Source organism: Lithobates pipiens, unplaced genomic scaffold (assembly GCF_037356315.1).
Source record: "Lithobates pipiens isolate NorthernLeopardFrog02 unplaced genomic scaffold, aLitPip1_a1.2 Scaffold_28, whole genome shotgun sequence".
Taxonomy (NCBI): domain Eukaryota; kingdom Metazoa; phylum Chordata; class Amphibia; order Anura; family Ranidae; genus Lithobates; species Lithobates pipiens.
The window spans coordinates 12,001,854-12,029,711 of record NW_027507789.1 but is presented as its reverse complement, the minus strand read 5'-3'; the positions used below and the strand labels follow the sequence as shown (position 1 = coordinate 12,029,711).

The 27,858-nt window shown below is 47.1% G+C and overlaps 1 protein-coding gene across 2 annotated transcripts; it reads right to left on the bottom strand.

The window, feature by feature from the left end:
• Nucleotides 1-151: 151 nt before the first annotated feature.
• Nucleotides 152-27,525, bottom strand: COG1 (component of oligomeric golgi complex 1). Of its 2 annotated transcripts, XM_077458681.1 has the most exons (15): nt 27,186-27,525; nt 24,754-24,986; nt 23,402-23,583; nt 21,722-21,892; nt 19,208-19,364; nt 18,294-18,504; nt 15,616-16,401; nt 13,288-13,434; nt 12,594-12,755; nt 9,278-9,405; nt 9,090-9,198; nt 7,279-7,388; nt 6,010-6,067; nt 4,134-4,205; nt 152-386 (listed from the first exon to the last, which is right to left on the bottom strand). In XM_077458681.1, exons 1-14 carry the CDS (start codon nt 27,480-27,482, stop codon nt 4,179-4,181), a joined length of 2,778 nt encoding a protein of 925 aa, XP_077314807.1. In that variant the 5' UTR covers nt 27,483-27,525; the 3' UTR covers nt 152-386; nt 4,134-4,178. The 2 variants fall into 2 exon arrangements, with proteins under 2 accessions (XP_077314807.1, XP_077314806.1); XM_077458680.1 differs by lacking the exon at nt 4,134-4,205.
• Between the last annotated feature and the right edge of the window lie 333 nt (nt 27,526-27,858).

Genomic DNA, 27,858 nt, shown 5'->3' with positions numbered 1-27,858 from the left:
CCTTGGGCCACCTTACCCACACCGGGACCTACCTTTCCTCTGAGTAAATCTAGGAGGGAAGAACCGCAGGCGATGTGATTTCACAAAACTCAGTCCTAGGACTTCACTGCATTTGTATACAAAGGAATGAGGAGGAACCACAAACTGAGAATTACTGCACAATAAAGTTATTTAATTTGCTTAAAATATAAAATTAAATTGTTGTCAGTTCATCAGTGGGGACAGTACGGGGGGGTGGGGGGTGGTTGTCACTTGGTCATGCTTGACAGCCAGCCCAGTTTGAAGAGGGAGGGCGCCTGCATGTCTTCATCTTGTGTAGCCAGTTGTCGGAATAAAGAGCCCGGACGGAAGCTGTCCTCTGCCGGCTGGGGAACGGCAACCGGTTCCTGCATGGATGGAAGAGACAGGTTAGTGAAGAAGCAGTCATCGGAGCAGTCTGCTGGACATACAGCATTTTTATATTGGAAAAGGATCTGTCACTATGACCGTTCAGGGCGAGGTGACAGGTTCTCTTATAAACAAATCTCCCATCACCAGTGATACTCAACTTCCCCAATCATTCCACCTCATAGTCAATGAAACTCAACCACGCCCCATCGCCACTGACACCCGACCGCCCCAACATTTCACCACATCGTCACTGACAATGCCCCCCACCATTCCACCCCTCCACCAAAGACGCCGCGCCCCCCACCATTCCACCCCTCCACCAAAGACGCCGCGCCCCCCACCATTCCACCCCTCCACCAAAGACGCCGCGCCCCCCACCATTCCACCCCTCCACCAAAGACGCCGCGCCCCCCACCATTCCACCCCTCCACCAAAGACGCCGCGCCCCCCACCATTCCACCCCTCCACCAAAGACGCTGCGCCCCCCACCATTCCACCCCTCCACCAAAGACGCCGCGCCCCCCACCATCCATTCCACCAAAGACGCCGCGCTCCCCCACCATCCATTCCACCAAAGACGCCGCGCTCCCCCACCATCCATTCCCGCCCCTCCACCAAAGACGCCGCGCCCCCCCCACCATCCATTCCGCCCCTCCACCAAAGACGCCGCGCCCCCCCCACCATCCATTCCGCCCCTCCACCAAAGACGCCGCGCCCCCCCCCCCACCATCCATTCCGCCCTCCACCAAAGACGCCGCGCCCCCCCCCACCATCCATTCCGCCCTCCACCAAAGACGCCGCGCCCCCCCCCACCATCCATTCCGCCCTCCACCAAAGACGCCGCGCCCCCCCCCACCATCCATTCCGCCCTCCACCAAAGACGCCGCGCCCCCCCCCCACCATCCATTCCGCCCCTCCACCAAAGACGCCGCGCCCCCCCCACCATCCATTCCGCCCCTCCACCAAAGACGCCGCGCCCCCCCACCATCCATTCCGCCCCTCCACCAAAGACGCCGCGCCCCCCCCACCATCCATTCCGCCCCTCCACCAAAGACGCCGCGCCCCCTCCACCAAAGACGCCGCGCCCCCTCCACCAAAGACGCCGCGCCCCCCCCACCATCCATTCCGCCCCTCCACCAAAGACGCCCCCCCCCCACCATCCATTCCGCCCCTCCACCAAAGACGCCGCGCCCCCCCACCATCCATTCCGCCCCTCCACCAAAGACGCAGCGCCCCCCCCACCATCCATTCCGCCCCTCCACCAAAGACGCAGCGCCCCCCCCACCATCCATTCCGCCCCTCCACCAAAGACGCCGCGCCCCCCCCACCATCCATTCCGCCCCTCCACCAAAGACGCCGCGCCCCCCCCCACCATCCATTCCGCCCCTCCACCAAAGACGCCGCGCGCCCCCCCCCCCACCATCCATTCCGCCCCTCCACCAAAGACGACGACGCCGCCGCCGCCCCCCCCACCATCCATTCCACCCCACCCCTCCACCAAAGACGCCGCCCCCCCCACCATCCATTCCACCCCACCCCTCCACCAAAGACGCCGTCCCCCCACCATCCATTCCACCCCTCCACCAAAGACGCCGCCCCCCCCCCCCCACCATCCATTCCGCCCCTCCCCCCACCATCCATTCCGCCCCTCCACCAAAAACACCGCCCCCCCCCCCCACCATCCATTCCGCCCCTCCACCAAAGATGCCGCACTCTGCGCTCAAATTAAAATACAGCTTACACATCCCCACATATTGCATTACCTGTTCAAGCTGACCAATGGTATCAAAGGGATCCCTACAAGTCCCTACTGTATTTTGCAAAATACTTACTTGCTCATAGCATATGTTAATGGACATATAGCAAACTGAAAGTCTAACCTATGAAACCCCACTCCTCCAGACTGATGCCCACCCATCAAGGCATTTTGATATTTGCATAAACCCTCCCAAGAGCCAGCCTTCTGCTTACATCAGGGCTCCTGCGAGGCATACTGAGGCCAGGTGCGGTGTTGTTTTCAGGCGGCCATGTACAGGCCCTTCCCACCATCCATGATTTGTCTGCATTGCATAGAGATGCACAGAGACCCAGTGATGACAACACTGGGTCTAAAGTAAGGGTATGCAACGAAACCAGAAAAGTTTTATGTAAAAATGTCATTAGCCTGTTGAGGAGGAAGGAACTAGGCAAGGCAAAGGATACGCAGACTAAACTTCAACTATAAAGCTGTAAAGTCACACACCATGCAAAACAAAATACAACTTATCACTGCAAAATCACACACAAGTATGTTACTAGATGACAGAAGCAGTTAGCACATTAAGGGCTCCTCATGTGTGAAAGCTCTTGCCGCCCCTCTGAAAAATCTACCCGTTTTTAAACTTACTACGCCACAAACCTGTGCACTGCATGCAGTTGCAATATGGCCCCTACACCTAAAGCTGAATTCTGGGCATTCAGACACTTTGTAAAAAGTGAAGGCACACAACTATGGTAACTTCCAATGAGGTGCCCAACATCTCCCCGGCTTACCTCTAATATTTACATTTGACATGTTTATTGCTCTGCCAGAGGGAAACTCTGGAGATCTGAGAGTAGAGAAGCTGCCACTATGCCCATTCACAGAAGCCTTTGTATTTTGTGAATGAGCTCACATAATACCAAGGCTTCTGTGATTGGGCAGGAGGAGTGGAGGGGCGGGCATAGCAGCTGCAGTGACTCTCCTGTTCAAGATGCAGAGCTCAGAAGGATGAGCGCTTCTCTCCCAGAACGATAGACATAGCCATCTACCTGGGTGTATTATAAAGCTGCCAGATATAAATAATAGAGATAAACCCAGGAGGTGGCATGCAACTCCCCGCCCTCCCTGACTTAAAGCGATTGTAAAGCTTTGATTTTTTTTTTTTTTTTTTTTTTTAAATAACAAACATTTTATACTTACCTCCACTGTGCAGCTTGTTTTGCACAGAGTGGCCCCGATCCTCGACTTCTGGGGTCCCTTGGCAGCTCTCGAGGCTCCTCCACGTATCAGATAACCCCCTATAAGAAGCGTTCTTCCGAGGGGGGGGGGCCACCTTGCGGGCGCGCTCCTGAGTCCAGCATTTGCGTCCAGAGACTCCAAATGCTAGATTTGCCAATGCTATCAATCTATCCAATCCAGAGCCGAGAACCCCGGGCAGAGGTGTGGGAAATTCCAGGGCTCAGGTAAGTAAAAGGGGGGGGGAGGGCGGTCACTCCCAGGTGTTTTTTCTGCTTAATGCATAGGATAAACCATTAACGTTAACCCTTACCCCTTAAAAATAATAAACACCCCAACACAAAATAAATTATCTTTATTGGTATTTTTTTGTTTCGAGTTCAGGTGTTTATTTTATTATTAGAATTATTACTTTTATTATATATTATAATGTATTTAATATTTTTGTCCTCTTCGGATTCCGCAGAATGGAGAGTTTTGGTGATTTAGGAAGAAGAATTTCCGGGATGAGGTGTGAGAACAAACGCAGCAAAAGATTTATAGATTAGCTTATTATCAGCTCTTTGGCCCATTCTGGATGATGAGCCGTCTCATAAAAACATCCCGCACTAGAACATGCAGGGGTTTTATTTTCTTTATATAGCAAAGGCAAAAAAATAAAAATAAATAAATAAAATAAAAAATAAGGAAAGCAGCACACATTTAAATAAATGAAAAGCAGATAATGAGAACACAGCAGGACACAGCAAACCGTTCATCAGCTTACGCTTCACAAATACCCCGGGCGGCGGGGCGGGCGGCCTCGGCGCTGCTACAGCAGGGAATGGCTCGCTAACAGCTAGGAGTCAATTTACAGGATTAATATCACCGCCGACTGCAGGAGGGAATAGACTGACGCTGGATTCTCAATTATCACCGAGTTATTTGTATGTATAAAGAGCGAGGAGGACGGAGATGCACTCTATAATGATTATTAAACCTCATCCAGGTCAGTGGGTGGAGGACGGAGCTCAAATATTCTCCATTAAGATGAATTAACCACTTAAAGACTGGAAGATTTTTTTCCCCCTTAACCACTTGCTTACAGGGCACTTAAACCCCCCCCCTCCTGTCCAGGCCAATTTTCAGCTTTCAGCGCTGTCGCACTTTGAATGACAATTGCGCGGTCATGCAACGCTGTACCCATGTGAAATTGTTATCATTTTTTCCTCACAAATAGAGATTTCTTTTGGTGGTTTTTGATCACCTCTGCGCTTTTTATTTTTTGTTAAAAAATTTTAAAAAGACCAAAAAAAAAAAAAAAAAAATTATATATATTTATATTTCGTTATAAAATTTTGCAAACAGGTAATTTTTCTCCTTCACTGATGTACTCCAATGAGGCTGCACTGATTGGCACCAATAGGGTGGCACTGAAGGGCATTAATACGTGGCACTGATAGCTGGCAGTGATGGGCACTGATAGGCAGCACTAATTGGCATTGATAGGCGGCACCCGTGGGCATTTATAGGTGGCACCCGTGGGCACTGTGGGCAATAGCAGGTGGCACTTGGAGACAGTGGAGGAGGCAGATGTGCCTCCTTCCTCTTCGGGACTGATGTCCCTTGGGCATAAGCCGGTGATTGGCTTTTTTTTCTCCTCACACTGTAAAGAAAAAAAAAAAAAAAAAAGCTGATTACTGAGCTTTTATTTACACACGTGATCAGCTGTCATTGGCTGACAGCTGATCATGTGGTAAGGGGCCGGGATCAGCCCCTTACTCAGATCGGTGATCACTCGAGTCTCGGTGACTCAGTGATCACATCGCGTGGGAAGCACGCAAAAGGGGAGGACGTCTTATGACGGCCTACTGGAAATTCAGGTACGCGCTGTGGCCGTCATTCGGCTATAGCGTGGACCTCAAGTGGTTGATGGCCAGGACATTTTTTTTTTTTACCAAAAATATGTAGAAGACTACATTTTGCCCTAAACTGATGAGAAAATTATTATAATTTTTTTTTTTTTTGGGATATTTATTATAGCAAAATGTAAAAAAAAAAAAAAAAAATATATATATATATATATATATATATATATATATATATATATATATATATATATATATATATATATATATATATATATATATATATATATATATTATTGTACATTTTTTTTCAAAATTGTTGCTGTGTTTTTTTGTTTATAGTGCAAAAAAAAAAAAAAAAAAAAAAAAAAAAAAAGGAGAGGGGATTAAATACCACCAAAAAAGAAAGCTCTATTTGTGGGGGGGGGAGACATTGATTTTATTTGGATACAAAGTTGCACGACCGCGTAATTGTCAGTTAAAACGACTCAGTGCTGTATCACAAAAAAATGGCCTGGTCATTAAGGGGGGAGGGGGGGTAAAACCTTCCGGGGCTGAAGTGGTTAAGCAATAAGTCTGTTCACCTAACACCCCCATGACTTAAAAACTCTCACGTCAAAAACAATCCAAAGACTCAAAACGATCGGCATGAGCAAATATATTTTTATAATGAATACCCAACTGCTAATAATTGGGGTTTTATTATTATTATTTTTTATAGATCTTCAGGAGGTTCAGTTTTAGCCGAATGTGACGACTTCTATAAAGTAGGTTCCATTATTATTCGTCACTTACCTGCATTTTCACCTTCGTCTTTCGGGAGCTGGACATGCTGAGAGGGAGAAGCCCGAACCTGAAAAGAGAAAAAAATAAATAAATCAAAAATGAGGAATTCTAAGTTGGGTAATAAAGCGGGACCTTCAGGTCAGTCTCTCGGGGGGCTCCACCTTTTCAGTCCTGGCAGAGCCCCCTTTTCCTGCACATGTGCAAAGACAGCAGAGGTTCGGGGGGCTTCCCGTCTTTGCGCATGCACTGGATCTCCGAGTGTAAGAGAGCAGCATGGCCATAAAAGGCTCATTTACACTTTCTTTGTATTGACCACACATTAAAGCGCCCAACCGCTTCACCATGCGTTTTTGATGCTTCGTGATTCTTTTTTTGAGGTTTAATAAAACGTGGAAAATGCCCTGTGTGTGTTGATTTTGTATTAAAAGGGGGCCCCAGTAGAACCCCCCGGGTCAGCAGATACCCAGCTCATTACTATCCCTGTTCAGCATATGCCCAGCTTATTAGTATCCTCATTCAGCAGATTCCCCCGGCTCTGCCGATCCCCCACTTAGTAGTAACCACCCGGCTCTGCCCATCTCCTGCTCAGTAGTAACCCCCGGCTCTGCCAATCCCCCACTCAGTAGTAACCACCCGGCTCTGCCCATCTCCTACTCAGCCCCATCTCAGCCGATCCCCCGCCCCCACTCAGTAGTAACCCCCATCTCAGCCGGCCCCCCCCCCACTCAGTAGTAACCCCCAGCTCAGCCGATCCCACCTCCCCACTCAGTAGTAACCCCCATCTCAGCCGATCACCCCCTACTCAGTAGTAACCCCCAGCTGAGCCAATCCCCCCCCCACTCAGTAGTAACCCCCAGCTCTGCTGATCCCCCATATAATAGTAGCCCCCAGCTTTGCTGATCCCCCTCTCACTAGAAACTCCCAGCTCTGCTGATCCCCCGTTCAGTATTAGCCCCCAGATTTGCCAATCCCCTGCTCACTATAAACCCCCAGCTCTGCTGATCTCCAGCTTAGCAGCAACCCTCAAGCTTTTGGTCATTGAAATACTTGTTGATCCTAAACTGAAATCTTTTCAATTGGCAACATCCTGTGCTCTCTGCCCATGCTGACCGTTATCCATGACATTTCTCTTTGTGGACTACAGAACACCTCCCTTTTATGGAGCATAAGAAAACTTTCTGACTTCAAAAGATCAGGCTAACCCTAACCTGCCACATTCCTGACATCATTCGAGGGTCAGGGATTGATGGTGCTTGTTGTGTCAGTGAAGGAGATTACCGTATCTGGCTGGAAGCTAGTGGAAGGACGTTGTGGGCTTCCTGGATGCCCAGCGGGGAGCCCCTGCCGGTAAATTGGCTCTCTGCTCCTGTTAGAAGCCCAAACAGGACCTGCAGGTGCATAAAGTGATTGTTTAATGTGTGGTTAGAAATCTGTGATTAGTCTGCAAGTTCAAGTGTAAAAACCCAAAGAGCAGGTCAGATATGGCCAAGAGATATCTGGGACAACAGATGGTCAGATACATCCCCGAGGACAAAGACCATGGCACTCTGCAATCTACTCCTCCAACTGGAGACCCATGTACTACATTCTGCAATCTACACCTCCAACTGAAGACCCATCTACTATGCAGTCTATTCCTCCAATGGAGACCCATGTACTGCAATCTACACCTCCAACTGAAGACCCATCTACTATGCAGTCTATTCCTCCAATGGAGACCCATGTACTGCACTCTGCAATCTACTCCTCCTACTGGAGACCCATGTACTGCACTCTGCAATCTACACCTCCAAATAGAGACCCATATACTAAACTATGCAATCTACTCTTCCAACTGGAGACCCATGTACTACACTTTGCAAGCTACACCTCCAACTAGAGACCCATCTACTACACTGCAATCTACACCTCCAACTGAAAACCCATGTACTATGCAGTCTACGCTTCCAACTGAAGACCCAAGTACTATGCCAGTGGTCATCAACCCTGTCCTCAGGGCCCACTAACAGGCCAGGTTTTACGTATTACCTTGGGGAGATGCAGACTAGAATACTGCAATCACTGAGCAGCAAATGATATAACTTGTGATGTATTTTAGTTATCTTGCAAACCTGGCCTGTTGGTGGGCCCTGAGGACAGGGTTGATGACCACTGTACTATGCAGTCTACTCCTCCAACTGAAGACCCATGTACTATGCAGTCTACTCCTCCAACTGAAGACCCATGTACTATGCAGTCTACTCCTCCAACTGAAGACCCATGTACTATGCAGTCTACTCCTCCAACTGGAGACGCATGTACTATGCAGTCTACTCCTCCAACTGGAGACGCATGTACTATGCAGTCTACTCCTCCAACTGAAGACCCATGTACTATGCAGTCTACTCCTCCAACTGAAGACGCATGTACTATGCAGTCTACTCCTCCAACTGGAGACGCATGTACTATGCAGTCTACTCCTCCAACTGAAGACCCATGCACTATGCAGTCTACTCCTCCAACTGAAGACCCATGCACTATGCAGTCTACTCCTCCAACTAAAGACCCATGTACTATGCAGTCTACTCCTCCAACTGAAGACTCATGTACTATGCAGTCTACTCCTCCAACTGAAGACCCATGCACTATGCAGTCTACTCCTCCAACTAAAGACCCATGTACTATGCAGTCTACTCCTCCAACTGGAGACCCATGTACTATGCAGTCTACTCCTCCAACTGAAGACCCATGCACTATGCAGTCTACTCCTCCAACTAAAGACCCATGTACTATGCAGTCTACTCCTCCAACTGGAGACCCATGTACTATGCAGTCTACTCCTCCAACTGGAGACCCATGTACTACACTCTGCAATCTAAAGCTTTGCCTGGTTTACCCAATTCCCGATGTGCACACCCCTCCACAAAATCATATCAATGGTTTGCAACCATGATGCTTTCTCTGCTCCTCTTGTCACCCCTCCTCCCCCAGCCTATGATAATAATGGGGTTGCAGCACACCGACAAGCTCATCTCTATGCTCACACCCTTCTCTAAGTGTGGCCACTGTGTTAGACATTATGTAAAGTAGCCGTTCCGCAATAAACCTACAGAGGTTCTCTGTGCCAGCCGGTTGAGGTTGGTGTTAAGGTGCGGTGTGAACACATCCAAATCGAACGGGTCGATGCAGCTCTCCAACTGGTCTGCGACTTTCTGAACTCTGAAACAAAATACACAGAACAATTGGCAGAGGCGTCCGATAAGGACATCAGGAGTGGCATCCTCTGTACCGGGCCTACCTCGGGTCCGGCTTGTTCTTACTGGTCAAACCATCTTCAGAGCGAGAGCCGAGAATGAGGCAGATGTACCGCAGGTCAAAGAGGATTTGTAGGGCCCGGGCCTGTGTGAGTGCGGAGCCATGCTTCTGCTACAGAAAAAAAAAAAAAACGCAAAATCATACCACGGCCTTCACATTTTATAATCACTTTAAAAGGTCCCTTTCACACTTGTATGACATGAAAGTCATGGGACTGCCACGCGACTTGAAGCATTGCCTGTGTAATCCTGAGGTCTATGGAGCATCAAAGTCAGGGCTACTTTGAAGTCGCACAGATATGAACGGTACTCGCTGAAAATCATGGGGTACGACTTGTCACACGACTTTGCAGTCCCAAGTCACACAACTGTGAAAGAGGCCCAAGACCAGGCCATTTCTGTCACTTTTTGTTTACATGTAACAATCAGTAATTTTCTTAGAACCCCCACATTATATATAAAATTATAAAGCAGAGGCGCTAGACCAATTTATTCTCTATTGGCTAGAGAATAAATTGGTGGGTGCTGCAATTTTTTATGTCACACAATATTTACGTGGCAGTTGTGCAAAAACAACTTTTTTGGAAAAAATAAATTTTTTCTTAATACACGAAAAACACAATAAAATCCCCAATTGTTTGCTAAAATGTCTAGAGTGCCCCCTAAGGGTCTTTCAGCCATTGTTATTTGTGCTAATTAACACACTTATTTTCTGCTAGAAAACTACTGTGGCGATGTGTTTATTTGTAATTACGTGTATTGTATTTTGTGAGCTTGATGCCGGCAAGTCTGACCTGGAATGAGATCTCTGATTATCCAGGTGTCTAGTTAATTAACGTATGTTAATTATACTCCCGTGTACAGTTTGTATTGTTAGGGTAATATGATCAGGAGGGGGGACTGTCCTCCTGTAGGGTATATATTCTGTGCGAGTTTGTTCAATAAACAGTTCTTATTCTGACTTGCTCCAGAACTGGTATTGCCTAGTTCTTGGGGTAACTATAGCCAGATCCGTGTTCCAATGCTTGGGAAGCAGCTTCTTGGTGGAGATACCCGGTCAGAGCGTCAAGAGTCCCTCACGTACAGGTACATTGCTTGTCAGCAAGGAGTCACTTTGGGCGGGTGGGGGGGGGGGGGGGGGGGGGGCTTGTGGCATCTAGCTTAACTTGAAGAGCTCTGGAAATGCCTTGTCCAGCTCCCCCAACCCCTATGTGTAAGTCACCCTGTGCTTATTAGGGACACAGGGTGTTTGAGAACCCCAGTCGGGTCTGCACTAATCTGACTCACCATAAACCACACCGGACTTAGCATTTCCTTTTACCCGTTATCCAGGGTCATTATAAAATATAATATATATATATATATATAGAGAGAGATACATAGATATACACACACACATATATATATATATATCTATATCTCTCTCTCTCTCTCTCTATATATATATATCTATATATATCTATATCTATATATATCTATATATATCTATATATATACATATACACACATACACACATACACACACACACACACGTGTAGTTTGTATTGAAGGAATGAAGGGGCTCTTTCACTTGACTTGGGACATTATTATTTCTGAAAAATAACCCTCAAGAATATATTATAAAAATATATAAAAAATATATTAATATATATATATATATATATATATATATATATATATATATATATATATATATATATATATATATATATATATATATATATATATATTTTATATATATAAAATATGAAAAAAATAAAATATAAAAAATATATAAAATCCACCTTTCGTCAGAGACCATTGGTTTGTTGTGTTTGTTAAGTGCCTACATCCCATTGTTCTAGAGTGTCTGTCTGCCTTGAGAGAATAGTATTATGGGATGTAGATGTGTATGTGGATTAGCTGTGAGGAAATGTGTCCCCACAAAAAAAAAAAAAAAAAATAGGTGGGCTAGAAGGCTGGAGAAGTGCCAGAAGTGTTTTGTTGTCGGTGCTTCTTTGTTGTTTCTTTAGTTAGTCACAGTGTGGTTCCCGGTCTCACAGGAAAGGAAAGCTTGCTACAAAGTCTCTGCTGTTGTCACCGATATCACCCTCACAATGGAATCTGCAGGGGATCTGTTTGAAGACATGGTCATGTGTGAGGAGAGCCTTGTTTGATATTCCAAGGAGAAGATTGTGAATTGGAGAGGACCCTTGTGATGTAAACTTACCTGAAGCGTCATTAGACCCGTTGGGGTCTTTATCTGCGGTGAGAGGCTGGGGCACACTTGTGGTGGAGGAGAATGGGATGCCTTTTCCTGCACTGGATTCACTGCACTTTTTACATGTCTTGTTTACATTGAAGATCGTTATTTATTCATCTGCACATGCACTTTTTTACATTTATATGAATTTTGGATTTTTGCACTTATGAACTGAAATGTAAAAAAATGTTTTTATCCTTTCTAATATGCACTTTTGCACTGTATGAATTATTCCTAGCTATTGAGTTAGCACCACAAATACTATTTATTCACCTATTTTAAGTGGATATGGTACTGTCTAAAGTCCAATAAATTGCTATCAGGTGATGGACAGATGGTACCGTATTATCCTAACCAAAATATCTCGATATTTGCATTTCTTTTGAAAATTTCAAATATCTAAAGCTAACACATGTTCCTTTAGTTTTGGATAAAGAGGGAAGGGGGAAATCCCATTAAAGCTGGTTGCTATAGGTAATTTGTGTATCTGTTTGGAGTTCAGTTTAAAGCGGGAGTCCACCGGGACTCCGCGTTTTTTTTTTTTAAAAGCCAGCAGCTACAAATACTGCAGCTGCTGACTTTTAAATAGTGACACTTACCTGTCCAGCGCGCCCGCGATGTCGGCACCCGAAGCCGATCGCTCGCTCGGCTGCCGGGTCCCGCCGCCATCTTGGGTATGGGAATCAGGAAATGGAGCCTTTCGGCTTCATTTCCCGGTTCCCTACTGCGCATGCGCGAGCCGCGCGGCGCAATCCGGACGGTCCCCGCTGCCTCTGGGAGCTGTGTGTTTCCCAGCAGGCAGCGGGGCACTTGCTGAAGGGGGCGGGCGCTTGCGGAACGTACGCCCCGTTCCGCAGAGAGCTAGCCCGGAAGTGGGTGCAGTTACCTGGATTATCCAGGTAACTGCACCCCCCTCCCCCCTGAAAGGTGCCGATTGTGGCGCCGGAGGGGGGGGGGGGGATTCCGATGAGCGGAGGTCCATTTTAGGGTGGACCTCCGCTTTAAATATATACACTGGTCTTCACAATCATCGGCTCTACAAATCTGCATGCCGTACCTTTCCAGTGCTTTCCTGGCAAAGCTTCTCGTAGGCACTGATCACTTCCTCCAGACAGGTCTTCAGTAACTCTTGCAGGGTGACTTTGGGAATGGTGTGGCCTCCTACGCGGTTCACTGCTTGGCACAGGCTGAATAGGAGTGACTGGACATACCAGGAACACTACGGACAAGAACAGACACGTCAAAGCGGACTTCATGTAAATCGGACCATCTACATTGTACATAAGGAGTCAAGACGTATCGTGTATGGATCTAAAGCTTCTATTGTGACCAAATGGAAATTTCTGTTGTAGAGCCTCCAGCCCCCCATAGTAATGCCAGTGTGTCTCACAGGACCCACCAACCCCCCGCAGTGCCCTCCAGTCTCCCATATTGCCCCCTGCAAAACCCCCAGCCTCCTGGAGAGCCCCCCCAAGAGCCTCCATCCCTGCAGTGCCCCCTAGTTGGCTGCAGAGCCTCTAGTCCTCCATAATGCCCCCATAGAGTCTCAAGAACCGCCAACCTCAGCAGTGCCCTCCAGTCTCCTAGTTTGCATCTTCAAAAGCCCCCAGCCTCCTGGAGAGATCGCCTGCCCCCAGCCCCCTTCAGGGACCTCATACCCCACACAGCCGCCCCTAGTTCCTTCCAGAATCCTCATCCCTTACAGGGCCACCAAGTTTGCTGTAGAGTCCCTGAATAATAAAAGGACTTACCTGCCCCGGCAGATGGATTTTTGAGGTTACGCTGCTCCCTGCCTCCGTCTCCTCTTGAATTTCTATCTCATCCCAGTGAGTGGCGGTAACGAGAGCTGAACCAGCGGCATTGAGCAGAAGGGTGTGTGAGAAGGAACGGATTACGTGCTGCAAAATAAAAATTTAGGCGGGAAAAAAAATAAAGCATAATAAATGCCAAACTCATTTACAAAGAGGGTCAGCGGCCAGGTCACGGGGAGCGTCAGCGGGGCAGGACTGGTCACGGGGAGCGTCAGCGGGGCAGGACTGGTCACGGGGAGCGTCAGCGGGGCAGGACTGGTCACGGGGAGCGTCAGCGGGGCAGGACTGGTCACGGGGAGCGTCAGCGGGGCAGGACTGGTCACGGGGAGCGTCAGCGGGGCAGGACTGGTCACGGGGAGCGTCAGCGGGGCAGGACTGGTCACGGGGAGCGTCAGCGGGGCAGGACTGGTCACGGGGAGCGTCAGCGGGGCAGGACTGGTCACGGGGAGCGTCAGCGGGGCAGGACTGGTCACGGGGAGCGTCAGCGGGGCAGGACTGGTCACGGGGAGCGTCAGCGGGGCAGGACTGGTCACGGGGAGCGTCAGCGGGGCAGGACTGGTCACGGGGAGCATCACAACGAAGGTCACAACGGGGGTAAGCTTGCACGTCACCGTGCATGGTCCCAACGAGGATCACTTTGCGAGGGCAATACAGTTGTGCTCATAACTTTACATACCCTGGCAGAATTTATGATTTCTTGGTAATTTTCCAGAGAATATGAATGATAACACAAAAAAACTTTTTCCGCTCGTGGTTAGTGTTTGGCTGAAATCATAATCACAACAGAAACTACCCAAATGACCCTGATCAGAAGTTTACATACCCCAGTTCTTAATACCGTGTATTGCCCGCTTTTACATCATCTTGAAGTCTTTTGTGGATGAGACTCTTTATCTTCTCAGATGGTAAAGCTGCCCATTCCTCTTGGCAAAGAGCCTCCAGTTCCTGTAAATTCTTGGGCTGTCTTATATGAACGGCACGTTTGAGATCTCCCCAGAGTGGCTCAATGATATTGAGGTCAGGAGACTGAGATGGCCACTCCAGAACCTTCACTTTATTCTGCTGTAGCCGATGACAGGTGGACTTGGCCTTGTGTTTTGGATCATTGTCATGTTGGAATGTCCAAGTACGTCCCATGCGCAGCTTCCTGGCTGATGAATGCAAATGTTCCTCCAGTAATTTTTGGATAACATACTGCATTCATCTTGGCAAAATTTTTAATCAAGTTTCCTGTGCCTTTGTAGCTCACTCATCCCCAAAACATCAGCGATCCACCTCAGTTTTTCACAGTAGGTGGACCTTTCATCATAGGCCTTGTTGACTCCTCTACAAATGAAGCGTTTATGGTTGTGGGCAAAAAGCTCAATTTTGGTCTCATCACTCCAAATGACTTTGTGCCAGAAGGTTTGAGGCTTGTCTCTGTGCTGTTTGGCATATTATAAGCGGGATACTTTGTGACATTTTCGTAGTAATGGCTTTCTTCTGGTGACTCGGCCATGCAGCCCATCTTTCTTCAAGTACCTCCTTATTGTGCATCTTGAAACAGCCACACCACATGTTTTCAGAGAGTCCTGTATTTCACCTGAAGTTATTTATGGGGTTTTTTTTGTATCCCGAAGTTCCATTTTCCTGGCAGTTTTTGCTGAAATTTTAGTTGGTCTACCTGACCGTGGTTTGGTTTCAACAGAACCCCTCATTTTCCACTTCTTGATTAGAGTTTGAACACTGCTGATTGGTGTTCTCGATTCCTTGGATATCTCTTTATATCCCTTTCCTGTTTTATACAGTTGAAGTACCTTTTCTCGCAGATCCTTTAACAATTCTTTTGCTTTCCCCCATGACTCAGAATCCAGAAACGTCAGTGCAGCACTGGATGAAAGATACAAGGGTCTGCCAGGAGTCCAGAAACTCATTGACCTTTTATACACACACACTAATTACAAGCAAACAGATCACAGGTGAGGATGGTTACCTTTAATAGCCATTCAAACCCCTTTGTGTCAACTTGTGTGCATGTTATTAGGCCAAAATCACCAGGGTATGTAAACTTTTGATCCGGGTCATTTGGTTGGTTTCTGTTGCCATTATGATTTAAAAAGAGTAAACACAGTTGATTGATAATAAATGGCTTCAGCCAAACACTAACCATGAGTGAAAGAAAAGTTTTTGTGTTATCATTCATATTCTCTGAAAAATGGCCAAGAAATCATAAATTCTACCAGGGTATGTAAACTTATGAGCACAACTGTATTTTTGAGACAGACCTACCTGAACCACAGCCGAGCTCCAGATGGAATAAGCCTCCAGGGACTGTCGGATGAGTTTGTCCTTCAGCTCTTGCCACTTACAGAGAATTTGAGGTTTATCGGCCACTTTGCCCTTGCTCATCTTCTTTGCAGACCTGGGCTCCCTTATGCAAATGTCTAGGCTACCAGATTTACCCAGAATGCACTGCTTCAGGTGCGGGCACAGTTCACCAAGCGACTGGCACAGCCTGGCCAGGAAAAGCACGGTGGAGAGTTTAGAGTTGAACAGGCCCTTGCTCTGATCGGTCGGTCCCATCTCGGCTGCCGCTTGCAGTTGTGCCTTGACGGAGTCCTGTATGTGCTGCATACAAGTCAAGCAAAGCTGGCTCAGCATCTCCTGCACGGTGTTGGCGTCTCCATACCGATCGAAGGCCGACAGTTTCAGTCCAGCGGTCGTAGGTTTACTCTGCTGGTCGGACGCCTCCTGCGGCAGGTAGGAGAAGAGGTCCTCCAGCTTGACCTTGAGTTTAGAGTCCAGAGCTTGGCAGAAGGTGAGGATGCATGGAGTGACGGCCTGGGCCTTCAGAGACAGGCCGCTCCGGCAGTGGGCGCTGCGGCTCCCCACGTTGACCCAGGCTGCGTCGGGTGGCAGGTCATTCTGGTTCTCGGACCACAAGAAGGAGCAGATGTTACCCTCACACTGGACGTGCTTCATGGACTCCGTATTGACTTCAAGCTCCTGCACAGAAGACTGGAGCAGCTGTATGGAGTCATTAGAGATGGATTCCAGGCCTTCTTTCATCAAAGTCTAATAAGGACAAGAAGTAAAATATCTCATTATCCCTTTCAGTGTAAAACGGGTAAACTTTTTGCTTCTAAGGACTGCAGCTTGTCAATCAGATATATAATGCTGAGAATAACACACTTCCAGTTCTCTATGTCTACACTCACTTCTCCTCTGTTCCTATGGAGTGAGCCATGAGCGTCACACAGACCGGACATTAACCGCTTACAGTGCCCGCATGCAATGTACCGCGGACAGGCGGCCCGCACAGGCAAAGCAACATACAAGTATGCTACTCCCTGCTTCAGGGTTTAGGGTGCACCCCACTCCTGTCAGCAGGTCCCAGCCAATGATTCTATGCCGAGACCTGCAGAGCAGCTGTGCCCAATCACAGCTCAGAGACCTGTGTCAACAATCAACACAGGGCTCTGTACGGAGGGAACGATCTCTCAGTTTCTTAGCCCTGCAAAGCCCTGTACCATGTGATAGCTGCAGCCACTCATATTAATAAACAAGGATTCATGAAAGCCATTCATGATGGTTAAAATTATTTATTTTACAGACCGTACATGCAATCAGTGTAAACATATATTTTTTTTAAATCCCTGATCATAGCCCCCCTCAGAGTAGTACAGTGTCACTATGGTGACAATAAGTGAAAAAAAAAAATAAATAAATAAAAAAATAAACAGGTTATCTAAAAAAAAAAAAAAATATATATACACTGGAGTGTAGACACACTCAGTCCTGCCATACACAAAGTACTCGCCATTTCCTCCATTAACCAGAAAACCTTACTTTGTGCCTCAAAGCTCCTGGATCCACTTTGTAATCATCATTTGATTTTCGGCCCACGCACCATTAACCTGCCATCCCCTTGTCCAGTACAAGGTGCCCTCTCATAGGATATTGCATGGTGGGGGCTGGACTAAGTCAAACGGTCAAGCCTTTAGTATGCAGAGCAGAGAGTTCTCTGACAATTTGCTTTAAAGCTCCAAGTTCTTTCAAAAATATACAATTGCATAAATCCTTAAACTATCTCATATAGTAACTCAACCATATACACTATATTACCAAAAGTATTGGGACACCTGCCTTTACACACACACACACACACACACACACACACACACACACACACACACACACACACACACACACACACACACACACACACACACACACACACACGAACTTTAATGGCATCCCAGTCTTAGTCCATAAGGTTCAATATTGACTATTGAGTTGGCCCACCCTTTGCAGCTATAACAGCTTTGTCACGGACCCCCACACTCAAGAAGGTCTTTTACAACATGTTAATGAAAAAATGTATTCAAGGTATCCATTTATCCCTAGTGTGTAGCTGCTGGGGAGGAGTGAAGAGGAATACTATAAAGTGTCCTTTCTCAAACTTTTTACCCAACGGAACCCTTGAAACAATTTCAGGTCTCGGAGAAGCTCTGCTAAAACCAATTCATCAGGGGTCAGTAGGAAAAATGCCCCTTAAAATTGGTGGTCAGTGGGCAGAATGCCCCTTAAATTGGTGATCAATGGGAAGAATGTTCCTTACCCCGGTGGTCAGAGCGTCAGATACCTTGGTGGTCAGAATGCCTCTACTAATGGTCATTGATGTCATGCCTTTGACTGAGATAAGTGGCGCTGGCCCCTGAACTGGAATTTGGGCATAATCAAAGGGCAGGGCAATTAACCACAGTTCTAGGAACTACTAACAACCTCTGGAGGAACCCTGGTTGAAAATGGCTGCTACAGAGTGTCACTTGAATGTCAGTTCGGAGTCTGCTGACATCACAACCAAGATGGCGGTACCCAGCAGCCGTCTCTTTGCTTTTGGATTTCTTTGCAATAAACGTCATTGTGCAGAATCTGGCTGTATAATGGGCAGAGATATCACCAACCTGCAGTCTATCCAGGAAGAGACGCTGCATCAGATCCTCCCAGAAGCGGAACGGGCGATCCAGCAGACGCTGGCAGACGATGTCCCAGTTCTGGCTCATTGACTCGCTGGTCAGCAGCTCCCAAACGGCGTCTCTGATACCCGCCAGACCCTTCAGACTTGTCACATAGACCAGCAGACCTGAGATACCTGACTTTATATCCTCATTGCACCTAGAAAACCAAAAAGATACAGGATTTCAGGGTCTCGCTGTGCAGGCTCTGCTCATGTAGTGTAATCACTGCACAAGCAGAGAGGGGAATGCGAGTTGTCTACTGACAGCCAAGTTTCTCCCGCTTCTGTGTTTATTAAAAGTCAGCAGCTACAAAAAAAAAAAAAAGTGTAGCTGCTGACTTTTAATAAACACACACTCGCCTGTCCCACGGTCCAGCGATGCAGGCGCCTCAAAGCCTCACGCCTCTCCATGGCGCTGGAATTACTACTGTGGGCACCCAACTGACAGCTTGCAGATTTACAGCTGGGTACTCACTGCGTGTCTTCTGGGACCTGTGACGTGTCCTATAAGATTGCAGGGAGGGAGGGGCCGCCTAGGGGGAGAGGAGTCGCCGCCTAGGCAGCCCGGAGGGGAAGTGGGAGCTGGGTACCAGTCAAAACCAGGTAACCGCTGCTCCCCTCCCCCCCAAAAAAATGTGGCATGTCAGGAGGTAAGAAGTACTTCGATCCGGGAGGATGTCTTAGGATGTCGGCCCGGATCGATGAGAGGCTCCCGCCGGCATCATCTGGCTATAGGCCGGGCGGGAACTGGTTAAACAAGTCTACAACTTTCACTAGCTTCTTGCCCCATGATAGTGGCACCAGAAACTTTGTTAATTCTTAAGATAAAAAACAGGAATTGCACTTTGTTCGGGATCTCACATGCTGATCCACTGCTGGAGAGTCTCCCTCAGGTAGTCCTGGTTGATGGGATGAGCCAACGTCCTCAGGATGGGCTGGAAATCCATGACGGAGCACGGAAGGTGCTTAGACCAGCTGACGGATTTCATCTCCTCTCTTAAAACTTTAATACCTTTCCCTGAAAACAATAAGAACACAAAAGTTACACAACTCTGCTGCTGGGCCGGGGGCAACAAAGTACAAAGACATGATAGAGACAAAGAGCCATATCCATAATAGGAGGCTACGACCACCACCAGCTTCACTAAATTAAAGAGAGACTGCAGGTAAAAATCACAGAAAATGTATAAAATAAATAAAAAAGGAGAAGAAAAGCCTAATTATAACTATTCTTAAAACTATCCCGTACAAAAAATAAATAAAATGAAGATCTGTGTACTTTGTGTATTTTTTCCCATCTGGTTACTCGATCCTGCAGCCCCCCCCCCCCCCTGTCAGCAAACAGCTGTTGCAAGGGAGAGGGAACACCAACAATGGCTTTCGTGCATTGACAATCATAGCCTTCACCTCTTCTGGGAGTGCCCCCCCCCCCCCCCCATACCTATACTGCCCAGACTGTAAAAAAAAAAAAAAAAATTATATTATCTCTCTATATATATATATATATATATATATATATATATATATATATATATATATATATATATATATAAATAATCTTGCCTAATTTACTTCCTTTTTTTAATCCGCTCTGGTCATATGATCCTGCAGCTCCGGCTTCCCTGTATCAGTGAGCAGCTGCTGCAGGGGAGAGGAGGGAGCACACCAAGCGGTCACGTGATCCCGCAGCTCCAGATCAAGGAGCACTGGACGAGTTCTTTAGATTTTGGGTGCCATGAGGTCACCCATAGGCTTCCAAGGCCCAGCCGTTGTAGGTACTCCCTGAACTGGGAGATGCTGGGACACATCACGCTGGAGTAGAATAAAAATAGGCACGTACGCACACCTTTTTATTCTGGGTAGGATAGGTGGGGGTAAATCGCTCCCAGAAGAGAAGGATATGACCAGCAAAGCTAAATAGCATCTCTGGATTCTGGGAGCTGTGATGTCACCCATAGGCTTCCAAAGTGCAGTGGTTGTGGACACTCCCTCCTCTCCCCTGCATCAGCTGCTCACTGACACAGGGGAGTCAGAGCTGTAGGATCATATGACCAGACCAAAGCGGATTAAAAATAGGTAAGTAGACAAATCACTTTTACAGTCTGGGCAGGGTAGGTAGGAGGAGGAGGAGGAGAGGTAACACTCCCAGAAGAGGAGGCGGCTATGACCAGCAACGCAAGACATGGACACACGTCTCTGGATTCGGGGAGCCGTGATGTCACCCATAGGCTCCCGTGGCCCAGCCGTTGTTGGTGCTCCTTCCTCTCCCCTGCAGAAGATGATCACTGACACAGGTTAGCCGGGGCTGGACTGGACCAAAAAGAAATCGATAAGTACACACAGAATGTGAAGGTCCGCTTTAAGCACCAGTTCACATCTGTGCAGTGCGTTTCTTTGACGTATTGAATTTTACCATGTGTTACCATTGGGCTCTATAAAATATGAGTTTTGATGATAGAGCATTAAAGATGTAGCATGCAGGACTTTTTGTAAAGTACTAGACATGTGTAGAATTAAAAAAAAAAAAAAAAAAAAAAAATTGATTTGTTTCATTATTTACATGAATTTGTTTAGTTAAATTCGTTTAAATGTGTTTAATTTGTTTACGGAATTCCATTCGAAATCAAATTTATTCTAGTTGAAATTCAAATTTTGTTATATTCTATTGTTTCTTCTATTCTGTTATTTTTTATTATATTCAAATTTATTCTATTTGAAATTCCAATTCTGGAAAACAGTGATAGTGTTAATTTATTTCTGTGCTATTCTTTTCTATTCTCTATTCTATTCTTTTGTATTCTGTTATTTTCTATTCAAAATTCCCATTTCAGAAGATAATTATATTCTATTTTATTCTATTTTTTATTCTATTCCCTTATTTCCCCATTATATTTTATTTTCTATTCTCTATTCTATTTTTTTTATTTTGCACACTGTTCTGTTTGTCTCTTATATAGTCTATTCTTTAATTTTCTATTATATTTTATTCTGTTCTTTTATTTTCGATTCTATTTTTTTATTTTGCATTCTGTTCTGTTTGACTGTTATATAGTCTATTCTTTTATTTTCTATTCTATTATTTTCGATTATATTCCTTTATTTTCTATTCCATTTTATTCTCTTTGGAATTTCAAATTTCGATTAGAAAACTATCCAAATTTGAATGCGAGAACTGTTTGAATTTCGTCCGAAATTTTGATTTGTTATTCCGGATTCCTTTAAATTCATTACTATTGTAATTCGGATACATTTTAATTGACAAAAAATGTAGCACAAAGCTTAAAACAAAAACAGGATTGAGCGGGGCTTAAGACACTTCGCTACCCAAAGCCTCGATGTCACATTTGGGAATGGTGGAATTTGGTGGAATTTTACCTCCTCCTTGCTGAGCGGTGACCGTCTCTAACATAGAGAATAAGAGCCCGCAATTCAGAGAAGGGTTAGGCGGCACATCATCCGGCACGGTGTAAAAGAGGGCGTGAGCCTGGTACAGCGTATTCGCCAGCAGCTCCACCAGAGAACACACCTGAGACTTTATACTGGAGCCTGAAACCCAAGCAGAAGACACAAAAAGGGTTAATTCAAATTCTGCATCACCAGAACGATGGATGACCAATCACATGCAACAAAACCAACCTAGTATACAGTACTGTATGTTATAATAATAATAATAATAAAAATAAAAAAAAGTATGTGTACACACACACACAAATACACATTATATATATATACATATATATACACACACACACACACACACACATGCATACATATATAATAAAAACCATTACATATATAATTTTAGAGACGCACCAAAATTTCGGCCAGCAAAACATATCGGCAATGTGCCGATAAGAGAAAAAGGTGCCAAAACGCACATGATTTAACCACGATTTTACTGTACTTATGGTGTGTTTTTCATAGGTCATGTGAGTCAAAAAACGTAACAGGAGTGCCTTCTTGCTGCGTTTTCAATGCATTTCAATGGGGAGGTGCGTCTTTGTTTTGTTTCTCTTTCTTTTTTTGGCCAAAAATGCAGCAAAGCAGGATTTTTAACACTACAATGAAAGCGCAATGGACCGGTGTGAAAACAAAGTATTTAAAAGGGATATATTTTTTCAGATAATGGCCGATAAATTCAAGTGAAATATAATACAATTCTATATACAAAAAAAAAAAAAATACAAAAAATAAAATCAATAATGAGTTTTTTTATTAATAAATATATATATATATATATATATATATATATATATTTTTTTTTATTTATATATATATATATATATTTATATATTATATATATATATATATATATATATATATATATATATATATATATATATATATATATATATATATATATATATATATATATATATACATACATATACATATATACATACATACATATATACACATATACATACACACTGAATGGAATATTTGGTGCCGAAACCAAAACTGCAGGATGCACTTGACCGAAAATTACTAATATATATATATATATATATATATATATATATATATATATAGTAATTTTCGGTCAAGGTTTCGGCACCAAATATTCCATTCAGTGCACATATACATATATATTTATTAGAAAAAAACAGATATATATATATATATTTTTTTATATATATATTTATTATATCTCTCCTCTACCATGGAAAGCATTAGATCAGAAGGAAAAAAAAAAAAAAAAAAAAAACACATTGATCTCATGTTTTCCAGAACAAGAAATGGACTTCACTTCTGGCCTCCCAGGACCAGGGAGATGGGCCAGGGGCCATCTCTATGATTATCGAGCAGTGCTGCCCAATTGTATGGGAGAGCCCGGAGAGGTTCTGGTGAACAGTGGGTGGGTGGAGATATCCCCTCCTGCTGCCTGTTAAGGCAATCCAGCAGCTAGTTAGCCATTAGGATGGCTTTTACATGAAAGTAAAAGGGGGATGGTTAAAGAGTTATTAAATGTGGAGTTAGGCTTAAACACGCTACACTCAGCCATTGCACACAGCGATCTTTTTTAATTTCTACAAAAAGGGTGACCCGACTCACCGTGATGAGGTTGGTTGAGCAGCTGCTGGATCCCGGCCTTCCTCGCCAGCAGAAAATCGGCCAGGGCTTGTCGGGGGGAGCTGTCCTCCAAGAGCATGATGGAGCACAGGGCCTCTGTGACGGCTTGGTCAGACGCGGACGGACACTTCAGAAGGGCCTTACTTTCCTGCAGGATGGTGGAGCTGGAGAGAAGGAAGACGAAGAAGAAAGAAGAAAGAAGGAAGAAAGAAGAGGAAGGAGGAAGAAGAAGACTGATGAAAATCTGAATGAATTAAATATAATTTCCTGTATATAATTATCACTTCAGACCTGCAATATAGCTAAAAGGTGGCTGCAGCATGGCTCTCTCGTTCTGGGATCGCACCCATGGAATCACAGCGGCCTATCAGTGCCCATGAGTGCCGCATATCAGTGCCATCTCGTTAATGCACACCAGTGCATCCTCCTCAGTGCCTCCTATCAGTGCAACCTATTAGAGCAAGCTCAATAGTGCCCATCAGTGCAGACTATCAGTGCTGCCCATCATTGTTGAGTCAATGGTGCCCATCAGTGCAGCTCATCAGTGCTTCCTCATCAGTGTGCCATTAGTGCCTATCGGTGCACTAATAAGTTCATAAGTTCCCATTAGTGCTGCCTGTTAATGCCTCATCAGTGCCGACCCATCAATGCCATTTCATTAGTGCCCATCAGTGCAGCCTATCAGTGTTGTTATATAAGTTCCCATTAGTGCATCCCATCAGTGGCATCTCATAGTTGCCTATCAGTGCCCCCTCATCAGCACGCATCAGTGAAGGAGAAAAAAAATTACTTATTTGCAAAATGTAACAATAGAAATTAAGAAAAATTTGTTATTTTTTTTTCAAAATTTTTGGTCTTTTGCTTTTTTTTTTAATCCCCCCCCCCCCCCCACAGTGGCACAGTGGGCACAGTGTAGTATGATTGCACAATTGTTAAAGTGCGAGAGCACTGAAAGCTGAGAATTGGCCTGGGCAGGAAGGGGGGGGGGGAGGAGTGCCCCCTGGTATTGAAGGGGTTAAAGCCGAAGTTTAATCTGCTTATATTTTTGCCTTTGATGGTTCCAGAGGCCAGAGCACTGCATCATGGGAGAGGGTCCCGTACCGACCCGGTCCTAAAATCTCAGGGAACTTTGCAGCAACAGCACAAAGGAAGGAGTAGTGGGGGTATCTCTACAGGGGGTATCACTATAGGGGGGTGCCAGTCAGGGGGTATCTCTATAGGGGGTGCCAGTCAGGGGGTGGGCATCACACAGGTCCCCAGTGCTGCTATTTGGAAGCATGGCAGGATAGCCCTAGGATTTTCCAGCAGTGCTGTAAGGTGAGGTTGGTGCTTACCGGAAGGTGCCAGCGGCAGCGACCTGGCGGATGAGGATGGGGAAGCGTGCCAGCACCGGGCTGTAGCGGGAGGTGGAGGAGTCCAGCTGGAGGAGGGAGTGCAGGTGGCAGCACAGCAGGTAGAGTTGGGTGGCGTGCAAATACTGAGAGGACTCCATAGAGCTCCACATCTTCTCCGGGATCTCCAATAGAAGCTTGATCTGAGACGCCATGCAATAGAACCTCTCCTGTGACTGGAAGAGGAGAAGAGAGTCAGAGAAGGGCACAAGATCTCCTCTCCACACCCAGAGATCTCCTAATCTGTACACACAGCTCCCCTCACCTGGGCTCCTCTCCTCTGTACACACAGCTCTCCTCACCTGGGCTCCTCTGCACACACAGCTCTCCTCACCTGGGCTTGGCTCCTCTCCACACACAGCTCTCCTCACCTGGGCTCCTCTCCTCTGTACACACAGCTCTCCTCACCTGGGCTCCTCTCCTCTGCACACACAGCTCTCCTCACCTGGGCTCCTCTCCTCTGCACACACAGCTCTCCTCACCGGGGCTCCTCTCCTCTCTCTCCGTACACACAGCTCTCCTCACCAGGGCTCGGCTCCTCTCCTCTCTCTCTGTACACACACAGCTCTCCTCTCCCCTCTCTCTGTACACACACAGCTCTCCTCTCCCCTCTCTCTGTACACACACAGCTCTCCTCTCCTCTGCACACACACAGCTCTCCTCTCCTCTGTACACACACAGCTCTCCTCTCCTCTGTACACACACAGCTCTCCTCTCCTCTGTACACACACAGCTCTCCTCTCCTCTGTACACACACAGCTCTCCTCTCCACACACACAGCTCTCCTCACCTGGGCTCATCTCCCCTCTCTCCGTACACACAGCTCTCCTCACCAGGGCTCCTCTCCTCTCTCTCCGTACACACAGCTCTCCTCACCAGGGCTCCTCTCCTCTCTCTCCGTACACACAGCTCTCCTCACCAGGGCTCCTCTCCTCTCTCTCCGTACACACAGCTCTCCTCACCAGGGCTCCTCTCCTCTCTCTCTGTACACACAGCTCTCCTCACCAGGGCTCCTCTCCTCTCTCTCCGTACACACACAGCTCTCCTCACCAGGGCTCCTCCCCTCTCTCTCCGTACACACACAGCTCTCCTCTCTCTCTGGTACACACACAGCTCCCCTCTCTCTCTGCGCACACACAGCTCTCCTCTCCTCTGTACACACACAGCTCTCCTCTCCTCTCCTCTCCTCTGTACACACACAGCTCTCCTCTCCTCTGTACACACACAGCTCTCCTCTCCTCTGTACACACACAGCTCTCCTCTCCTCTGTACACACACAGCTCTCCTCTCCACACACACAGCTCTCCTCTGTACACACACAGCTCTCCTCACCTGGGCTCATCTCCCCTCTCTCCGTACACACAGCTCTCCTCACCAGGGCTCCTCTCCTCTCTCTCCGTACACACAGCTCTCCTCACCAGGGCTCCTCTCCTCTCTCTCCGTACACACAGCTCTCCTCACCAGGGCTCCTCTCCTCTCTCTCCGTACACACAGCTCTCCTCACCAGGGCTCCTCTCCTCTCTCTCCGTACACACAGCTCTCCTCACCAGGGCTCCTCTCCTCTCTCTCCGTACACACAGCTCTCCTCACCAGGGCTCCTCTCCTCTCTCTCCGTACACACAGCTCTCCTCACCAGGGCTCCTCTCCTCTCTCTCCGTACACACAGCTCTCCTCACCAGGGCTCCTCTCCTCTCTCTCCGTACACACAGCTCTCCTCACCAGGGCTCCTCTCCTCTCTCTCCGTACACACAGCTCTCCTCACCAGGGCTCCTCTCCTCTCTCTCCGTACACACAGCTCTCCTCACCAGGGCTCCTCTCCTCTCTCTCCGTACACACAGCTCTCCTCACCAGGGCTCCTCTCCTCTCTCTCCGTACACACAGCTCTCCTCACCAGGGCTCCTCTCCTCTCTCTCCGTACACACAGCTCTCCTCACCAGGGCTCCTCTCCTCTCTCTCCGTACACACAGCTCTCCTCACCAGGGCTCCTCTCCTCTCTCTCCGTACACACACAGCTCTCCTCTCTCTCTGGTACACACACAGCTCTCCTCCCCTCTCTCTCTGCGCACACACAGCTCCCCTCTCCTCTGTACACACAGCTCCCCTCTCCTCTGTACACACAGCTCTCCTCTGTACACACTCCTCTCCTCTGTACACACAGCTCTCCTCTGTACACACAGCTCTCCTCTCCTCTGTACACACAGCTCTCCTCTCCTCTGTACACACAGCTCTCCTCTCCTCTGTACACACAGCTCTCCTCTCCTCTGTACACACAGCTCTCCTCTCCTCTGTACACACAGCTCTCCTCTCCTCTGTACACACAGCTCTCCTCTCTCTCTCTCTCTCTCTCTCTCTCCATACAGTTCTCCTCTCCTCACCTGGGCTCCTCTCTTGTCTCTCGGTAAGGGCCCCGGTTTGGCCCTCAGCCCCCCGCAGTAGGTCTCCAGGCCCCGGACGGCCCCCAGCACTTGCTCGGCGCTCCTCCTCATCTCCCCGATGGTGTCGGCCGCCTCGATCAGATCCCGGTACCTCTCCCCCACCATCTGCCGGAGCTCCTCCTTCTTCTGCTCGATCTCCGCCCGCACCTTCTTCTCCAGAGCCCGGATCTCCTCCGCGCTGTGCGCCTCGAACAGAGTCCCCGGGTCCCGCATCTCACTCAGCCTCCCCGCCGCCATGTCTGACAGCTCAGCCCGGAACAAGCGAGCGGACTACCGATCCCGGCAGGCTGTGCGCCGAGAGCTGCAGGAGGGTGTATGGAAAGAGGGGCGTGGGGCATCTTGGGAAGTGTAGTTCTCTGTGACCTTCGATGTCACGTGATAGGGTGTGCCACGTGGCCAGGCTAATGTCATTGTTATGGGTCACGTGATGCGGACAGACGGTCATGTGATGTGATGAAGCTGTCATCTACCAACAAAGCCACTCTAAGTCTTAAAGGGGAACTCACCCCTATAAAATTAACATACCAAGGTTCTTCTCACCACCAAGGAGAGTGAAAGTTTTTTTATTTATTGAAAACTATCTCGGGTAATGTAAGAATTCACACAGCATCAA

What these genes read in the sequence shown, in the direction of transcription:
- COG1 (XM_077458680.1), bottom strand. Translation starts at nt 27,482, where the DNA reads ATGGCGGCGGGGAGGCTGAGTGAGATGCGGGACCCGGGGACTCTGTTC. An exon ending in GCTGCCGCTGGCACCTTCCG is followed by an intron (nt 23,584 to 24,753) that starts GTAAGCACCAAC and finishes CCTTCTCTCCAG; the next exon opens with CTCCACCATCCTGCAGGAAA. An exon ending in GGCTGGCACAGAGAACCTCT is followed by an intron (nt 7,389 to 9,089) that starts GTAGGTTTATTG and finishes ATGCACCTGCAG; the next exon opens with GTCCTGTTTGGGCTTCTAAC.